Here is a 19,076-nt window from a genome sequence, read left to right as displayed (position 1 = left end):
GCATATCACAAATTCAACATTTGGAGACCTCTGCCCCAGAGTTTTTGTGCTTTCTCAATTTACAAATTAGGCTTTCAAATTAGGCATACTACATTTTTTATCATCCCATGATTTTGTAACCCTTTTTCACCCGGTGCCAATTTTCGAAGTGATCCTGGGCGCTACACTCCCCCCACAGCCTAGGGAGCCCAGGGCCGAGCTCATGCCTCCTTCAATGCATGAGAGCCAACTGACCTTCTTGTCACCTGACAGGGGGGAGTTTCCCCGGTAGGACGTAGCGTGTGGAAGGAACACGTTATTCCAACCAGTTCCCTTCCCCTCCATCAGGCGCCCCGGCTGTCATGGCCATGGGGAAGGCGGTATAGCGACCAGGATTACTACATGTTTTTGTGAGAGTATTAACTACCCTAGGAGACACAGGGAGAACATGCAAACTCAACACAGAGTAGGCCCTTTCGCCAACCCCACCCAGGGTATGGGCGCTGATGACTTTTCTGGCTTCAACAGACACTCTTATGCAAAGCGAGTAAGCATGCCATGAACCCTAGTCAACAGACAACAGGGTAAATGTTTAATGAACAAGTAGAGTGCAAAGACAAAGACAAGAGAACAATGTTGTGCCTCAAAGAAACTAGTATACCAGGTACTGAACCTAGCATCTGTCCAAAGAACATCTAAATAACTTTTCTTTCTTAACATTTGTGGTCAAGAAAAACAAATGTCTATCTACCAAAACATATAATTTATCAGGCTCCTGTGGATTGTGATTGCAGACCCCCCCATTGTAGACCCCCCAGCAGCAGATTTCCATGGAATATGACTGCGGACTGTTATTAATAGCTGCTGTTAATGTTATAGTTGTTAATATTGTTGTTGTTGTTGTTGTTGTTGTTGTTGTTGTTATTGTTGTTGTTCTCCATCTGTGTCCCTCTCCTGTCTGTGTCATTCTCTCTCAGCCTTTTGTTAAGCCTGACAAGGTCAAAGGCAAAGCTCCCATCACACCTAGAGCCTGGTCCTGTTTATTATCAAATATTGTACTTTTACTCCACTACAATTATATGAACATTTTAGTTACTAGCTACTTTGTAGATTTGGATTATTATAACAAAACATACAGTAACTACTTCACCCCATACTGTATATGTCGGCCATTTGAAAATAGCAGATCTACAAGGTCACAATGCATCGCAATGTACACATTGTGAGCTTGTTAGATCTGGTATTTTCAAAATATTTTTTAATACATTTTGAACTTGTGAAATGGGGACATTCTGCACAATGAGTACTTCTACTTTTGGTAGAACAAGTACATTGTGATGCCAATACTTTTGTACTTTTACGCAAGTACATTTTGAATACAGGACTTTTACTTATGTAGATATACAGAGTAGGCTTACATCTACATTGCAGTATTGATACTTTTAATTCTTCCATCACACTCAGTCCTACAATGTGGAGTAAAAGTAGCCTAAAAGCAAAAACTCAAGTAAGTGATAAACAAACTCAAGTAGGCTAAATATGATACTTATTCCATTACTTACTTGTTGTGACTTTCCCACCATGTCCACTTGTCCTCCATATCTACGCCACACAGTCCCTCTCTCTATCCACTCGAGAGACAGCTACTTTCCAAAAGCTTCACCATGAGCGCATTCGAACCCAGCTTATGATTCTAACTTGGAATATAGTAGATAAGTTAAACTTTTCTGGCTTGAGCGCTAATTAGACACACGGACACTGTGGAGCCTTCCGTCAGAAGAGGAACTAGTAGCGTGTAGACCATTGGTTCTCAAAGTGGGGTCCTGGGACCCGGCCGGGGTCCTTGAGGGGGTTCCAGCGAATTATTGAATAGACCCCTTAACAGACGACGTCACACTGATAAGAACCAGTATGCGCGCGCAGGCCGGCACCAAATGAAACCCATTCCGTCAGGTCTCGCTAAAAAGCGCCTCATTAGCCAACAGACAAGAGGAGGTTGAATGCACTGAAACCAGCGCACCCCGAAACAATTATGTTGGGAATTGATTGCATGAAACAATCACCTGTGCGTCCTGTGCGTCCAGTCTCAATGTTGGTTAAACCAATTATTTAATAATTGGTTAAAGTCATTTTAACCACTTATACGTTGACTATTCAAAAAATAGCAGATATACAGCTCAGTGCTGCGAGCTTGCACATCTGCTATTTTTAAATATGTTTAGAAAAATCAAAAAAAAAGGAAAATGTTGAATAATTTTGAGATGTTTTCAGATGGGGGTCCTTGACATGAAAACATGATGCACTGCAGTAGACACCTCTGCCAGGCCAGCAGGGGGTGTAAGAGGACTGCTGAACAAATGGAGGAAGTCATTCCATCTGCCAAACGTGCAATGCCCGCCTTGCCTCATCGGACAAGATAACACAGCAGTTACCAATTAATTATATTAATCATTATTATTATGATAATGATTATTTTTAATTACAATAATTTAAAAAATAGTATGTTTTCCGTGACATTGCTTTATTAGTTTGATCAGGAACACCACAAAGTGAAATGTATTAACTTTAACTGAGTGTATTATTTTAGTAGTAGGTTGATCTGAATCAGACTTATTAGACAGGTAGAGATTCTCTCTCTAGTTCTGTTAGACTACTTTATAGGCCAGGCCATTCAACTGTGGAGTGTTGTGGAGGTGGAGGGCCCTTACCCTCTTTTCAAAACCACATTGCAAAACACTCCTGACTCCCTTGTTTAGTCAGTGCCATCTGTAATCTAGCCATATCTTTCTGGGTTCAGTGGGTTGCATTACCTCACACTGCACAGCAATTGCAGACTTGAGTATAAATGATGATGTGAGATATTTCTTTGAGGATTTCTCTATGTAGTTGGCATGCACTCTGTCCAAGTCCAACCCCTGCTGCTCTCATCACCAGTTGAGTTGTCCATGACATTATTTTGTTACTACTCCCAGTAGTTCTGCTTCTGGCTTTCCTCCACCGCCTTGCTGTACATATTCTCATATTATATATATATATATATATATATCTACATTTAACAGTTTATTCCATGTCACCCAATGACAGTAAGTGAGCGTATATGTATTCTTGGGGGGGGGGGGGGGGGGGGGGGTTACAGCAGCAAAGAGTAAAAAAGTACAAAAGTGCACAACAATAAACCATAAAATAGATACCGCGATAAACTATTCTCGCTCACAAGCAACGCACACAATAACAATACAACAACAAACTATAGCCTACTGTACTTGCTCGCAAGCACCCACACAGACCTACTCACTGTTCAGTCCACGAATGTTGGTGGCAGAATATTCTCATGGGCTCCAAAAAGGTCTCGGACTCCATTGTATTGTCTGATGTTAGAAGTTGGGACATTGTTTGAAGAGTGACCTGCTGAAGAGTGAATTGCCTTTTGGTTTTAGTGGGTCAGTTTTCTGCTACACTGTAAAATTACCAAAAATGGACAATAGTTCAAAATGATGTGGTGTGTATCCAAACTCTTTAGCATTCAAAATGTGACATACTATTCAATGGTTATTCTCATTTATTGAAGGCACATTAGTTAGAAAAAACACATTTAGTCAGTGTTGAACATATACATTCATAGTCTAACACTTTTTTTCCATTGTTATAAATCACTTGTGTACCACTTATCAGGGCTGGGAATTGTTATATATTTTGACCCAATTACAGTTTTAAAGCTTCCAAAACTTAAACTACTGTTACATACAGCGTTTACAATATCTTTCTCAAGTGCCTCGTTAGAATAAATTACAATATATTTTCATTTAACATTCATGTGCCATAAGTCTTTCAAAGTAGAATCAGAATTGTGCATTTTTTTTTATTTGTTTAAAAGTTACATGGAGATTTTGTAATGAAGTATGTAATTTTTCAATACCCAGCCTGCTTAGTTTTAGATTCTAACTAACCTAAAATCCAACTAATTTCACCGGAGGTTTACGCCATTTTACCTTCATTTGTAATATTCAACATTTTTAAGTTTCCATTTCTCAGTGTACAGTTAGTTGCCTTAACATCTGTTACATGACAGTAGTGCTGCAAATACAAGTAGCGCAGGATAGACTTTGTACCACATTTCTAGTCCTTAGAAGTTACAATTGGAGGTCTATTACACAGACATAGATTAAACCCAGATCAAAGGAAAACGTCTGAAAGTAATTAAAAAAAAAAGCTAGGTCAGTTCTGTAGAGCTAGCTGTGCTTTCGGTGGGAAAAACTCTGCCATGATCATTTAACTACTAAATTGTCAGTGTCACCAAAGTTTACGGATCATTATAACACCAACATTCAAGACCTCTGACAGTAAAAACACATACTAACTGAAGCTACATCGTAAGAGAGAAAACAACCAGGAAAGCATCACTCTTTCTGAACATGGTGTCTCTTTTTGATTTCTGTCCCTTCTGAGTCCTTCATGCAGGCAAGCAAAAAATTGCGGCACTTCAGAGTGTACTGCTCTGGGAACTCTCGGAAATGGCTAACGTGTGCCGTGGAAGCAAAGTCAAAGCTGTCCACAGGGACGCCTTTCTGAGTCAGGGTCTCCACCATGAGCTCCACATCTCTGTGCCGGATCACCTGGTCAGCTTTGGAGTAGAGATATAGCTGCGGCCAGTTGGGAGGCTTCTCTCGCAGGGCATCATAGTGGTTCTTATGGATATATTTTGTGATAGGGTACAGCACCACTCGTAGAAGGAAAACAGTTACCGCAAAAAGGACTAGGAGAATGTACCTCAGAATGGGGTTTATTTTGGGCCCTAGGGTGGCCCTCAGTGCACGCAGGGCCCCCTGGACGTTCCCACTTCCAGGGGCACTATCCACTACTGCCCCAACCACTTGCAGAGAGCTGAACTGTTTGTCACTGTGCAGGAGCTCTACAATATAACGGTACAGCATGAAACCACCATTGCTGAATATGTGGAAGAATATTGGGCTGTTTTCCACCTCGTAGTCATAGAGGACTTCCAGCAGTTTGAGGGCTGTGCTGCTCAGCTCCTTGAAGCCAAAAGACTCGGATATGAAGACTGTCTTTAAGGGGGCTGTGTAGCAGACCGTGACACATCCCTAGAGAAACAAACAAGTCAATGAGAATGATAAATGGGAACAAAAAGTGCACAAAAGAAGAAATATAGTCTATAGTCTGGGTATCTCGATGTAAAATTGGCTATTTGGTACAAAATGTTTTTGTTTTTTATATTATTTGGAAAACGGTCTTAAGCAATGTACAGTATACATGATGAGAACATGATTGAACATTTCACAATTAAGGTCCAATAGTTCTACAGTTGCTACAAAACAGTATATCCAATCATCTTGGGCATAAGCAAGAAGTTGAAGGGTCAATTCAAGTCTGATACATGATGTACCGTGCATGTTCAAATGATGTATACTTCACATTACTTACGACCATCTAAAAAAAATACATTTTGGACAAAATAGCTAATCAAATTTTCAAATCGAGGTGCCCACACCTCCTTGGTGCCAACTCCCTTTAGTGTATAAAGGGGAATACAAGAAATGTCATGTATGTGGGGTTTTCTTGTCCTTTGCCAACCTGTTCATTGTAGATGGAGCTGTACTTGGAGAGGTGCTTGTCTTTGCAACCAGCCCAACCCAATAGGATGACAACTGGCTCCTTTGTCCGCTGCCAATGTCTCTCTGAAAGCACCAAACATCACACCGTTATCAGTATACAATAGTATAACCACAAGCAAGACCACGATTCTTGTTTATTGCTGGGCAAATGTGTGCTACTAATGTCACTACTCCTATGTTTTCAGATGTATCCGTTGCTATCGCTATGTAGTTGCACAAGCATACAGTGACAATAGCTCTGAGAGACAACGTTAGCAACCTAGCTAGCGAAGCTCTGTCGAAAGCAACACGCTTACCCGATATCACAACGTCAGGGAACACGATATTGTAGTCTATTTCATCGTCTGCCATTTCTGCACGATTGTATATCAACTGTACTCCTCAGTTTTATAGCTCATCTGGCTGTTGTCAGGTTAATGGTTTAATATGGGGATCGTTGACGTTCAGCTGAGTGAGTAACGCTGGGTTACCTAATGAATTGAAGAGCGCCGCCCCGCCCCCTGCCCCCTTGTTGAACGATACAGTTCATCGGCAGCGTTGCCAGATTTTGTGAGAGAAACAAGCAACCAGGTCTACGAAAATAAGCCCAAAAGAAGCGACTAGGCCACATGAGCAGATTGCGTTGTGAGCTTGTAATCTGCTACTGCTATTTTCAAACAAATTCTTGGGGGGAAAAAGATGCGTAGAACTAGAAAATGCGTTGTTTATTTTAACATGGCACAAAATATTATTAAATGTGGGGTCGGTGGTCAAACACATATTAATTTGGGGGTCCTTGACATGAAATTGTTTGAGGACCATTGGTTTTAAACAACATTTGGAAACAAGCCCAAATCCGCAACTACACTACAAGCAACTTCACAGAAAAGTCGCTCATAGTAAGCGGACATGGCAACATAGTACAGTTCATCGGTTGCTCTGGGTCGTCTGCTGCTGTTATGGAACAGCTATCCCTACTTCTGGCCACTAGATGGCGAAAGTGTGCCGGCACAACTCTGCTGTCTGCTGCCGTCCAACGGCTACTGTCACGTCCACTAGATGGCGTAGTTACCAAAGAATTGAACCGAGGGATGTCCTTAGTAATGTGCAGGGTGTTTACTGTGGTCTTTTCAATATGATCTGTCATGTCAAACAAATATTGTATTTACACACACACACACACGCGCGCACACCCGCACGCACGCATGCACACACAAGATGTGTTTGACCCATTGGTTTTGGCCTGCGACACCGTCGTACTGCGAAAGTATAGGCTTATCATGTGGGCGGAGACAGTGGGAGGTGCCTGGATGAGGAGAGAGAGAGAGAGAGAGAGAGAGAGAGCTGTCAAACCAGCAACAAACGGCTGAAATATGATCTTAGGCGGACGACAATAAACAATAGTGTTTTTTTGCTCGTTGGGAGGCCATTACTACTAGATAGAAACTTTGTGCTTTACTCCGTCGTCCTGGGATGTTATTCAGCCTCACAGAACGCAAAGTGCGTGTTTATCCGTGCTAACGTTACGTGTGTTGCTAGCTGGGGTTAGCGTGACTTTTTGTTGACAAACTAAAAACCAACCAACCTTGCAAAACAAAGTTAGCAACAGCTCATCGATTCTTCGAGATGCAGCTCTATGCCAGGAATGGAGCTTTGGCTGAACTGTCGACTTCATGACCAATGAATAAGGTAAATACAACTTCTCTTGTATGCAGTAACATTTAACTTAAAGCTAAGTGTGTGTGTTGTTGTAGACAGTGTTTACATTTGCCTCTGGCTGCCCTCACCTTACCTGTGCTGTGGGACATTATCTACACAGCGGTGTAAAGTAGCTAAGTACATTTACTCAAGTACTGTACTTAACTACACTTTTGAGGATTTTTTACTTTACTGGAGTGTTTCCTATTTTCAATATTTTTACTTCACAGAGTTACTTCTACACCACTACATCTCGGAGGCAAATATTATACATTTTCCACTACAATTATTTGAAAACTTTAATTACTTTTCAGATTTTGATTATTGTTTCAAAACATGCATTAACCACTTCAGCGTATTTCAACTTTGGCTATTTGAAAATAGCCGATCTACATTGTGAGCTTGTAGATCTGCTATTTTCAAAGGAATGTTATACATTTCATACATTTGAAAACTTGTGAAATGGGACATTCTGCATAATGAGTACTTTTAAGTACATTTTGATACCAATACTTTTGTACTTTTACTGAAGTAAATTTTGATATCTGGACTTTTACTTGTAACAGAGTATTTCTTACTTTTACTTAAGTAAAACAATGTGAGTACTTTTTCCAAAACTGACTGTGGGACATTATCTACAGCAACGAATTACACAAATGCATTGAAATACTTGTTTTCCTGTATAATGATAATAACAATACAAAGTGCACAGGGAGGCATTCTCCCTCCCCAGTTAGTTCCTGCTAGTTCATTATTTTAAAGCCTTAAGGAATGGCAGGTATGCCGCTGCTCGCGTATCTTGGCAGAAACCACAATTGATTGTTCTCGGATAAGTAAAGGACAGGTATTTTACTTTGGATGAATGTGACCTAGCTTGCATATTTGATGAACATTTCCCTGTGCTCGTCAGGGCGTTTCACCTAACCAACATTCCTCCTCCCCTGATTAAAGCTTTAGTCTTCTGGAGACAATAACTGTCATGACAATTATCAACGCTTTACAAATGTGTCTTGATCAGTTGATTGTGGGTTTAGTGGACTTGTTGGCGCGTCCACGCATTGTTGTGATAGCTGGTGGCTATCTCTGACATAACACAGTGGTTCTCACACTTTTTCATGTCAAGGACCCCTAAATTAATGTGTATTTGGCCGCGGACCCCCATCTGAAAAGATGTTGTGACTGCTGGACCCCCCCATACAAGATTTGTGGTGTTAAAAATGACAAAAATATTCAAACATTTTCCAAGAATGTTTTTGAAAATAGTCGATATATATAGGGCCATGGGGGGTCCCCGGACCCCACTTTGAGAACCCCTGCATTAGACCACAGACCACAATAACTCTGAGAGTGTACAAATGGAACCAAATGGACCCTTGCGGGTGGATTTGGTTCCATTTGTACACTCTCAGAGTTACAACCACATAAGGGTCCAAACTGGTTCCTAACTATCCATCATTTATCTGGGGACCCCCTGGAAACCCCTCAAGGACCCCTGGGAGTCCCCGGACCTCACTTTGAGAACCACCGCCATAACATGACGGCGGGAGATTGGATGGAAAGTTGTGAAACAAAAAAAGATGTAATCGTCTCGTGTTCTGTTTGCCACTCGTATATTCTGCACACACTCCCTTTGCACAACCCATCATCAAACTCACTTCAGAGAGGTTGATTTACTATTGACATTTTCTATTAGCCTATAATCCATCCAGTAGGGCACAGCTGGACGGTGAGAGGGCCCCCTAAACTACTGCTGAAACATTTGGCCTCAGGCTACTTTTGGGATGGCCCATCTGTTTTTGAAAATCACCAAGGCCACATTTTACAGACCAAGAAAAGTCTGCCCCGTTTACAATTCCTTTTAGTGTGGTGATTTGAATTCATGCAGTCGCATTTGTGGGCGCTGGGCAGCAGGGGATGGTTGGGAAACAAAAATAGTGACGAGTGCTAGTGTGCTGTAGGGGATATTCTATCTAGCTGATTCTAAGAGCTGCGTAATTCTGCACATCGGCATATTAGCCTTCTTAAGGCCTGTCAATATCACCAAAATATCATGTTAAGTCATTTATTCTTATTTTTCTTGGCATAATAATATCTAGTGAATGATGTTCAATTGTTCAACTAAAAATAAAGCTTTAAAGGCAGTATGTGACTTCTATTGGGATTATTATTATGGGCTTAGAATGAAATAAATATTGGAAATAGGACTAAATCAGCTATCAGATATTAATCAGGTAATATACATTTGGTGTGTTAAAAAGAAAAATCACCTTTAATGCCTACTGCACTGTTAAATGCCAATTTCTGATAATTGGCCCTATAATAATGACAGGATATTTATTTATTCACTACTTATCAATAACTGGATTATGCCTTTTTGGTATTTGTCATAAAATTTTCCATATAGGGGGTTGTTTAGTAAGAAACAGGTTGGCCACCTTTTATAGGTAACGTAAATCCTCACAGAGACTGTTGGCTTTGCCCATCTCCCATCTGCAGTGGCTGCAGAAGAACACAGGCCTGGCTTTGTGATTTTCAGTTGCCTACTTCAGTGGGTCAGAATGGCAAGGCTGAAATGTAAGCGTGGGAAGTTTGTGTTTCGTCCAGTGTTCAGTCTTTGCCTGTTTGTGTCCAAGAGGCCTCTGTTGGCCACTAATGTGGGTGAGTGGATAAAGCATTCGTCCCTTATCGTTTTGCTGCTTTGAATTAAAGGAAGTAACAATTTATATTTCACACTAGGCAGCACTTGTTCTCTTTCACCCCGAGACTGTGACAATGAGATGAAACGTGCATGCCTGCTTGCTCTCTGGGCTCAGATGGAAAAACTAAACTGAAATCAGATAGGAAAGCTTAGGCATGGTACTCGAAGCCTACATTTTTCTTGGCAGAGGGAGTTTTTTATTACTGTCAGACTCTTTCAAAAAGGCACAGACTGATGCGTCGGTCCAGAGAGAAAAAAGAGTAAGAGGACGGTGATGAAAATCCTTTTAAGGATGTAGCTCAGACTCAGAGGATGATCTCACACGTTGTCCAATAGGTCCAACTCTGGAAGAGGGGTTTAGTGTATGTGATGTAATACTGAAAGAACAAGGACAAGTCTGACTGTCTAAATACCCCTCTTACACTTGTCATGTCAATAAACTCTTTGCAATCTGTCATTATGGGACCATCCCACCCTACTCTCTCCATTCCAACCCCCATCTCTAACCACTTGTGCTGGGATGTCGGTTCTGCCTCTCCTGTTACTTGATGTGCTCACATTATTATTAATGTCGTCTGTTATTCTTTCTGCTTTGTCTTTGCATCACCGGAAACATATTTCCTGACTATGACTACTATCTAGAGATCAGTGTTACAATGGGAGACTGATCACCTCCGGATCAGACCTTAAGGGTACACCAACAGTTTGGCTTGCTGGTGTGTGCATTCTTGCATTCAGTGCACACACTGTGGCCTTGAATAGCCTATTTGGTGCATTTAAGCATTATTCGCTTATAATTCAGGCATTAGGTTTTGCTTTGATGAAGACCATCCTGAAGCAGAGTACTGTATTACATGTTTAGTAACGATTTGCACATGTAAAGATTGACGCTTATGAGGCCAATAAATGAAGAAGATTTTGCTATGTGTTAATTAAATCTCCCAGGCATTGCTAATGAAGCAAATCAAAGTTGTAGATTACCATACTTCTTGATGACCCAAGACCCTTTGCCCGTGGAGAGAATTCTTCTAACAAATATTGACTGAACTAGCTAAAAATCACAGGGGTTAACATGTCTTTAGTTTAAAGGGTGGAGTTTGGGTTTTGGCTAAGCCTATCATTTTGGCCAGTAGCAAAACACCCAATCCAGCATTGGAGTTTGGTGCCCTCAGATGAGCCTACTGACTTTATTGAAATAATATTATTAGAATGATTTATTCTACAAATAACTAAGTATAAAGACATTTAAATGTAGAGCACCAGTATTGTAGAATATTCTAGTGTTATAAGAGCAAAATGGATATTTATTTTTGCTAAGGGCTCTGAATGTTGTGAAAATCTCAATTAAGTCCGCAAGCTTATAATTGGTACTTCAAAAAACTCCTATGGGGCTGAAACCACCATTAAAGGACCATTTCACCCCTGGAAGAAGTTTTCGGTCTTTTAATGAAGTTTAGGAGTCAAGAAACAAGATCCTGGTTTTTTTTTGGTGAATAATCTGTGTTTTTAGATATCTAGTAATCTTCGCATTCTTCGTGACGTTATTTGCGTCATGAGAGATATGTCTCATTCCTTTCCGCACTACATGTTGTCTTGACGCGTCTCAGTCAGACCAGCTCCAAACGACAGCCCCCGTAACACTTTGTTCAACCTTCTTTCGCCACTCGGCCACTCCCATTAGCTGCGGCCAGCGGGCAAACCCCCTTGCAGAGTGAGGCATTACTTTACCTGAGTTATCTTCTGATAGTTGTACTTGAATGTTGACATGAAATAATAATCCTGTGTAGTGTTTCATAAGCGCAAGCTTGAAAAAAAAATACAGCGTGGAGTGGCAGCGCTGGTAAACAAACACCGTCGCAAAGGCTAGGATCATAATACCAAGGATTCGACAGTGATGTCAATACTATGCGACACGGAAGTAGAACACCAGAAAGATACCAAGGATGTCCCAGTGATATGACATCACTAACGAATCCTTAGACATATATGTAACTAGATGAACGTGCGCGAGTACAGCCAGTGTTGCCAGATATTGTGAGAGAAATAAGCAGCCAGGTCTATGAAAACAAGCCCAAAAGAAGATAACTAGGCCATGAGCACTTTACCTAGACATGGGATATTATATATTTGAAAATTGCCGATCTACAAGCTCACAACGCTTCGCGACCCATTGTTCTGCTATTGTTCTGACCCATAGATCTGCTATTTACAAAAAAATCTTGAGGGGGAAAAAGTGCAAAATGTGGATTTTTTTTTTTTTTTTTTTACTTTTTATTGGATTTTTTAGAACATGAAAACAAACATACACAAAAAAAGAAAAGACTAGCACATTACTAACAAACAAACCGAACATACAAAACATACAAATACAAACATATAAGGGGAAAATGTGGAATATTTTTGACACATATTTGTTAGGGGCTCCCTGGCACAAATTATAATTTCAGATGGGGGTCTGTGGAAAAATACATGAACATGTTTGAGAACCACTGGTTTAAACAACAATCAAAACATTTGGAAACAAGCCCAAATATCAACTACATTTTAGAAAGAAGCCGCTTATAATAAGCAGACATGGCGACACTGGCATGCTGTTTGGATGTTATTGTTGGAGATCACACCCACATGGAACCTCCCCTGCCACAAGGCACCAAAGCATTATGGTCATTGTAGTAATGCAGCAGTCCAGTCAAACCCTAGTCAAACACACAGATTTCATTATTTTTCTGGCCATAGGGTGCAAATTTTAAATTGTGCTACTGTTATCTACTACAAATACTATTACCATTGAGTGATTGCAGTTTCTTCCAGGGGTGAAATGCTCCTTTAAGGCGCAATCTTCAGCTCGGTCCTACACCAGGCTGGAAGTTCTATTGAGGGGTTGGTCTTGCTGGGTGAACAAACACTTGGAAAGTTGAGCTCAGAATGAGAGTGAGGTCATTCCTCTCCCCTCAGCTATATATTCTCAACCAAGTCTTATTATGCTACCTCAGGAACATCTGAGGATGTACAATAGCAAAGGAAAAAACAAAATCAGAATAGGCTTCAAAAACTATTTTGTGTACATGTCTGTTTGTTTTTGTAAAAAAAAAAAGAGGAAGCAATCCATGTATATGAACAGAAATGTATAATCCTACCCTGTGCTTCACAATAAAAAAAAGATTTGAAACAGAATAGGCTTCAAAGAGTTACGTGAATAGAGATTCCTTTCTAGTGTCACCAGATCTTTGATCCACTTGGTCCACCTCTTGTATTTTGCCAAAGCATCTTAAGATTCATTCTTAAAAACAGATGTGAGAATCCAGATTGTTTACTAATGTAAAAAAGAAGAAGAAGACCCTTAGCCACAGGGCTCCTTCCCTGTCCCCTTTGTACCCTGCTGATCTTGTTTTGGATGGCAGCAGCCCAAGACTTTGGCTATTTCTTGGCTAATCTCCTATAATTGGACAATCTGCCCCTATTAAAGCCATTACATATGGGCCTGTCTTGTAAAAAAAAAAAGTTGGGGCTCAGGCTTAGCTGTCCTAACATCAGGTCCACACTAGAGGGTTTTATATGGTATAGGTACCACCAAGTTATCACAACTGTCAAGGTCACGGTCATCTGAGTAAGCTTCTAAGAAAGGTTATGAGAATTTAATTAATATTATCATTGATATAATAGACTGATTATAATCAGTCAATGTCAGTAACTGATTGACTCCTTGTCTTGCTTTACGGATAAACTCAACACAGAACCGTATGTATCTTCACTATCCCACAGCCAGTGATGTTCAGGCATTTTATTATTTTCTGGGCGAATTCATTCAAATCAAGCCATCAAGCTTTTATAACAGACAAAACGGAGACAGGGATCTTGTTTGGTCTATTAACCTGTATTATTTCACATAGAGCATGCCATGTGCTCTCTCTCACTCAGCCTTTTCGAATAAGCATAAATTCAGCTGTATAGTCAGCAGGAGATTCATTTCAGTAGTTCATGTTTGGCACTGGCAAGATAAATGCACTTGCATCAAATCAGTTGATAAGTTTAAAAGAATGACTGAACCTCCAGTTTACCAGTCCTGACACCAGAACAAACAGTGATGATGAGATCAGGTCGCAAATAAGAGGATAGTCAACCACCTGTATTCATGCATTTGCTGAACTAGCATGGCTAGTCTTGTTGATTTGAATTGTCAAACGTGTTGGTAAATGTGTTTATCTATTAGTCAACATTGTGTGCATCTATCTTATCTCTGGAAAAGGAGTAGTGTCCACAGAGACCAATGTTTAGACATTTGACCCTAAGTGGCTGAAAAAGACTTGTTATTGTCAATATTGGATCACAAACAGCACAGAATTGAGCATTTTGTGGATATACAAATACTCCCACATATACAGAAACACTCGGTAAACTCAACTTCCTATATTAAAATAACATGGTCATTCTCTTCTCTTTTTTCCTCTAGATCTCCCATGGCGTACCAGACACTTGCAAGCCTTCTCTTCCAGTATTTTCTCACACATGCAATAAAAAACAGGGCTTGCCAGAGGCTTCTTGATCCCAGATGGTCTTAAATTGGAGTTTCATTCTACTCACAGTTTTTACACAACATATAGGGCAAGAACATTTGCATTTTGTACGTGAGAAAAGTTAATGTCACCCCCTTGGACCAAGGGCAATTAAAACGGTCTGTTACTCTTGTGATGTGGGGACCCACCAGAAACAGCCCCACAGACGGCTGCGTAGTCGCTATAGTTTAACACTGGTCTATGGGCCTCATCACCTCTGCCTGCCTCGGGTATAAGAACCCAAACCTGGAGGGGCAGAGCTCTGCTGCTCTGCTACTTGCTCTGCTCAATTTATGATTCCAAGGAAGAGAAGCTTCCACCTTTTGGTAGTAACTAATGACTAGTTTCTACCGAGTAACTAATGGGGATAAACCAGTAGAGAAATAAGCCACCATCCTCACTGGTACCACCAGCATCTAAGCCATGGACCGGAACAAACGGAACTCCATCGCCGGGTTCCCCAGCATGCGACCAGACCGCTTCAACGAAGACCGAGATGGCTTCGCGGGGGGAGTGGCTGGAGATATGGGCGCGGCCCCACCTTCACAGGTCAGCGTTATGTATTTGCTATTACTCATAAACTGCCTGGCTTGGACCTGTGAACTACATCCATAACAGATTAACACATCCAGTGTGTGTCGACTAAAAGGAGACTGGCCCGGTTTAAAATGCATTACATAATGTATTACATTAACGGCTTGATTATTTGTTTCTCTACTCTAGGGCTGAAACGGTTAATTGATTAATCGTTTCATCGATATTGTATTAATCAAATAATCCGTTCAGGAATGTATCATTTAAACATTTCTGTGCATTTGACAACTTCAACAAAATGTCAATGCTTGTCTTTGTGCCATTTTTTTACTAAAATGAAACAAACTGCTGGGTAAACACATGAAACTAACATGTCTGTAGAAAACATTCAGGGCATATTTGCCAGCAATAGTCTATATATGGAGATCCCCATAGATGGAGACAATCGACCTGCTAAGTCGTCATAGAAACATAAACATGCCATATGTACGGAGTCTGACATCAGCAACCTCTGCCCAGATCTCCATATATAGAGATAACCGTCATGTCCAGGACTGACGGCATAGTCCCATATTCGGGCATAACCGACGTAGGCCGACCCATATATGGAGATGTCTCACACTACCTGACATCATCGTAGGGACATTAGGGCCACAGCCAACAGTATAAAAGGCTCGATGTGCCTTAGTTGGACGCAGTTCCAGCAACATTAACTAACAGAGAGAGAAGCATCAAGAGACTCCAGCAATAATCAAGCCCATAGTCTGAGACATATTCTCATAGTGGCTTTCGGATCTGGATAACGAGCCAGCCGATCGAGAGTTTCTATAATGTCTGAGGTAATGTGATGAGTATTTACCATCATTCTGTACTTTATTACCTTATTTTGACGTCACTTTATTGTGTAAATCATTCGCATTGATTAATCAAATAATCTTGACGGATTAGCAAGGATTAGTTTGTAGCACTGGTTTGCTCATTTATTTCTAAGATGTGGACATGTGAATGTCCAGCCTGAAGTCATTGGTGTCCATCCCTGTGGTGTCAAAAAACTCATTCACTGCCAGAGTAAATCCAAAATAATCCAGCCACTGCCATCGAAATCAGCGTTTTTCCTTACCTTTCAACTAGTCACCGAATATTTAGCTTCAGTCTGATGGCGCTGTCATTACGTCATTTCCTGTTTGGGGTCAAATGTTGACTCATGTGTTAGCGAAGAGCGCCATCTAGCGTAAAAACTGAAAAACACGTCAAACACGTCTTTGGCGGTCTGGGCTTTGGAAAAACATGTGAAAATCACGTCAATGGCAGAGAGTTAAAACCGGGAAACTGTCATATTTTCCATTTTCATTTTAATGTCATTTTACATCTCACAGCGTGTCACTTCGTGCCGCCCTGACAGCTTGCACATCTGCTATTTTTGAACATTGTTGAAGCATTTTGAAAGTGTGAGAACTACTGATTTTAGAAGGCATTTGTAGAATGGGCCTCAGGTCTTAATGGATGTTGTTCATCCTGACAGGGGGGCAGAGTGTGTCCGTCCTCCTCCTCCTACAGAGCCCTCATCAGTGCCTTCTCCTGCCTGACACGCCTCGACGACTTCACGTGCGAGTGGATCGGCTCTGGATTCTTCTCCGAGGTCTACAAGGTGGGTTCGGGTCAGCTTTCACTTCAATCCGTTGTTTCCGTTTCGTCCTCTTGTCTATCCCATGTGATCTGATTTTCTGTACATGCACCCGGACGGGGTGGCGTTTCCCCCACCTCGGCGGGTATGACGTAGGAGGAGCAATTCAATGTGAATAGGTTCAATACCCCTAGCCGTCTATCGATCCTTCCATCTGTCTGTCCATCCAGCCCCCTATCTACCCAGGGTGTTTTGTAATTGTTCAAACTGGCTGTCATAACACAGACTTTTTAACCTATCCTCATTGATTGATTGATTTTCCCTGTTGTGTGACCCACGTCATGCTACTGTGGAAACATGAAGCTAGAGGAAAGTGCTTGTGTAAGACCATGATGTTATAGAATTAGCAGTGCTAATTTGACTTTACTAATAAGATCTTACATCATTGTGTTTAACGTCGCATGCTGATGTGCCTGGTGGTCTGTAGACAGTGATCGAGCCAGAGCTAAGCGAGGGTTTGTGCTTGTGAGTTTTTCCTTGACACTTCAGGTCAAGTTAGACCACACTCACATCAAAGAGAGCAGTTTATAAAGGGTGTCTGTTAACCCTGTTACTTACCCCTCTCTCCCTCGGGGCATGCACACACACACACACACGCACAGTCGCACACACACGTGCACACATACATGTTCAGTTCAGTTATGCATTAACCATTTAAGCCCTATACTTCATAATATGAAGATTTGCCAAAATATTCGCCTCAAAATTACATATCTAAAATAGGGACGCTAGGTTGCAAGTGGTTAACTTTTCTCTCATCTTTTTTTAATACAGTACTATACTAGACATTAGAGTAGTAACATTTGGCACGGATAAGTTTGTTTTGGAAGAGTACAACAGGACATTGGTCAGTGGTTAGAACTTTCTTTGCATTTCTCTGTGTGAAATGAATCCAACTCGCTTTGACTAATGATTATATATCTTTTTCAGTGGGCTTATTGTGACTGCTGCGTAGAAGGTTAAGAGGCTTGTATATGTATGTATGTGTCTGAGACAGACCCCTTCATTCAGTATTGTGTGTAAGGGGGTTAAGACAAGAATGAAGTTGACTTGAATGGCGGGGGATGGGCTGTCTGTGCTCTCATGCACAAGTCTAAAGGGGAAAAGACTAATTAGCTTATATATAGGTCTAGTAGAGTTTGTGGGAGGCACCATCTAGGTCAGTGAGGTTAATCTCAAGTTCAAAATCATCTCGGATGTGCTTGATCAGAGCATTTGAATAATTTGTGAGAATTTGAGGTGTACAGAGATGATATGAATCTAACACATAAAATGAAGAGGAGGAAATACGTTGGAGGTAGCCCACAGCTACTGTAGGCTATATTTAGGTGATCTGGTCTACATCTTTCTCTAGTCTTTCATGGATTCTCGTCAACTAGCATCTGTTAACATCGTCTTTTAGCACTTTTCATGAGAGTCAGTCAATAAGTTTACCTAATTCCACTTCCACTCTTAAATAATGTTCACTTTTACATCTTTGGCTGTTTATAACTAGAAATATCTTCGTCATAGGTCAAGCTATTTGCTATAAACCTCTGTTTTGCAAACATCCTGTGAAAGTATTGTGTTCAACATTGGTGTGTGTACTTTGCCAGATAACATACAAAATGCAGCAACTCTTCAGAGCAGATGAAAACTAACATTGCTGGCCAAAAAACTAAATGCGGGCTTATGTCTAGGAAAATAAGTGCTTGCATCTGTACAGAGAAGTATAAAGTTTGTATAGAAATATATTACAGGCACCCTCGACCCTCCTATACACCCCATAGAACTATTGTAAAAATTAAACTTCTGGCTGTAATGCAAGTCCTACTGTGACATCTCAGCGATATCTAATGTAGGCTGTGTGTGTGGCTACATGTGCTTGCCTGTTTTAGCTGAACATGCAAAGTTCATAGTCATGCATGCTTAATAATAACTGCAAACATAGTCCTACTGTATATATGTATTTTTTTAAAAATAGTTATTGTGCAATACATAATTACATTTGCTGTGAAGAGAATAGACAGCAGATTTTATTCACTTTTTACTTTAACTTTAGTCTGTATTTTGAACACAATGTTTCAATTTGTAGCTAAGTTACTTAGTCTGAATCTCAGGTCAGGAGCACTAACCTGAGATCTCCCAAAAACATATGGTAGATAAAATGGTAAATCCCCATGGAGTACGCTGATGTCATGTTTCACAATAATTATACATCATACTCATGTAGTGCTTTTCGGGACACAAAAAATTGTTTGCATAAACAGATCAAATAAAAATGTATAGAGTAAAGCCTTCCTTGACTTCATAGGACATAGGGCAAAACAATTGCACAATGG

At 40.7% G+C, this 19,076-nt stretch overlaps 2 protein-coding genes across 3 annotated transcripts in view; one reads left to right on the top strand and one right to left on the bottom strand.

The window, feature by feature from the left end:
- Positions 1–3,521: 3,521 nt before the first annotated feature.
- On the bottom strand, positions 3,522–6,069 carry tmem53 (transmembrane protein 53). The gene is made up of 3 exons (XM_080440553.1): positions 5,906–6,069; positions 5,569–5,672; positions 3,522–5,078 (listed from the first exon to the last, which is right to left on the bottom strand). Exons 1-3 carry the CDS (start codon positions 5,958–5,960, stop codon positions 4,377–4,379), a joined length of 861 nt encoding a protein of 286 aa, XP_080296679.1. The 5' UTR covers positions 5,961–6,069; the 3' UTR covers positions 3,522–4,376.
- Positions 6,070–6,920: 851 nt separating this feature from the next.
- Positions 6,921–19,076, top strand: part of LOC308094236 (dual specificity testis-specific protein kinase 2-like) — a 40,907-nt gene continuing 28,751 nt past the window's right edge. For both annotated transcript variants that reach the window (XM_080440761.1, XM_080440760.1), the window contains exons 1-3: positions 6,921–7,277; positions 14,435–15,086; positions 16,594–16,719. In XM_080440761.1, coding sequence (XP_080296887.1) covers positions 14,961–15,086; positions 16,594–16,719 — 252 coding nt within the window. In that variant the 5' untranslated portion in view covers positions 6,921–7,277; positions 14,435–14,960. The remainder of the gene's footprint in view (positions 7,278–14,434; positions 15,087–16,593; positions 16,720–19,076) is intronic.

Source organism: Gymnoscopelus braueri (genome assembly GCF_963280865.1).
Source record: "Gymnoscopelus braueri genome assembly, chromosome: 10".
In the NCBI taxonomy this organism is placed as follows: Eukaryota; Metazoa; Chordata; class Actinopteri; order Myctophiformes; family Myctophidae; genus Gymnoscopelus; species Gymnoscopelus braueri.
The sequence above is the reverse complement of the archived record's forward strand: the minus strand, read 5'-3'. Positions and strand labels throughout refer to the sequence as shown.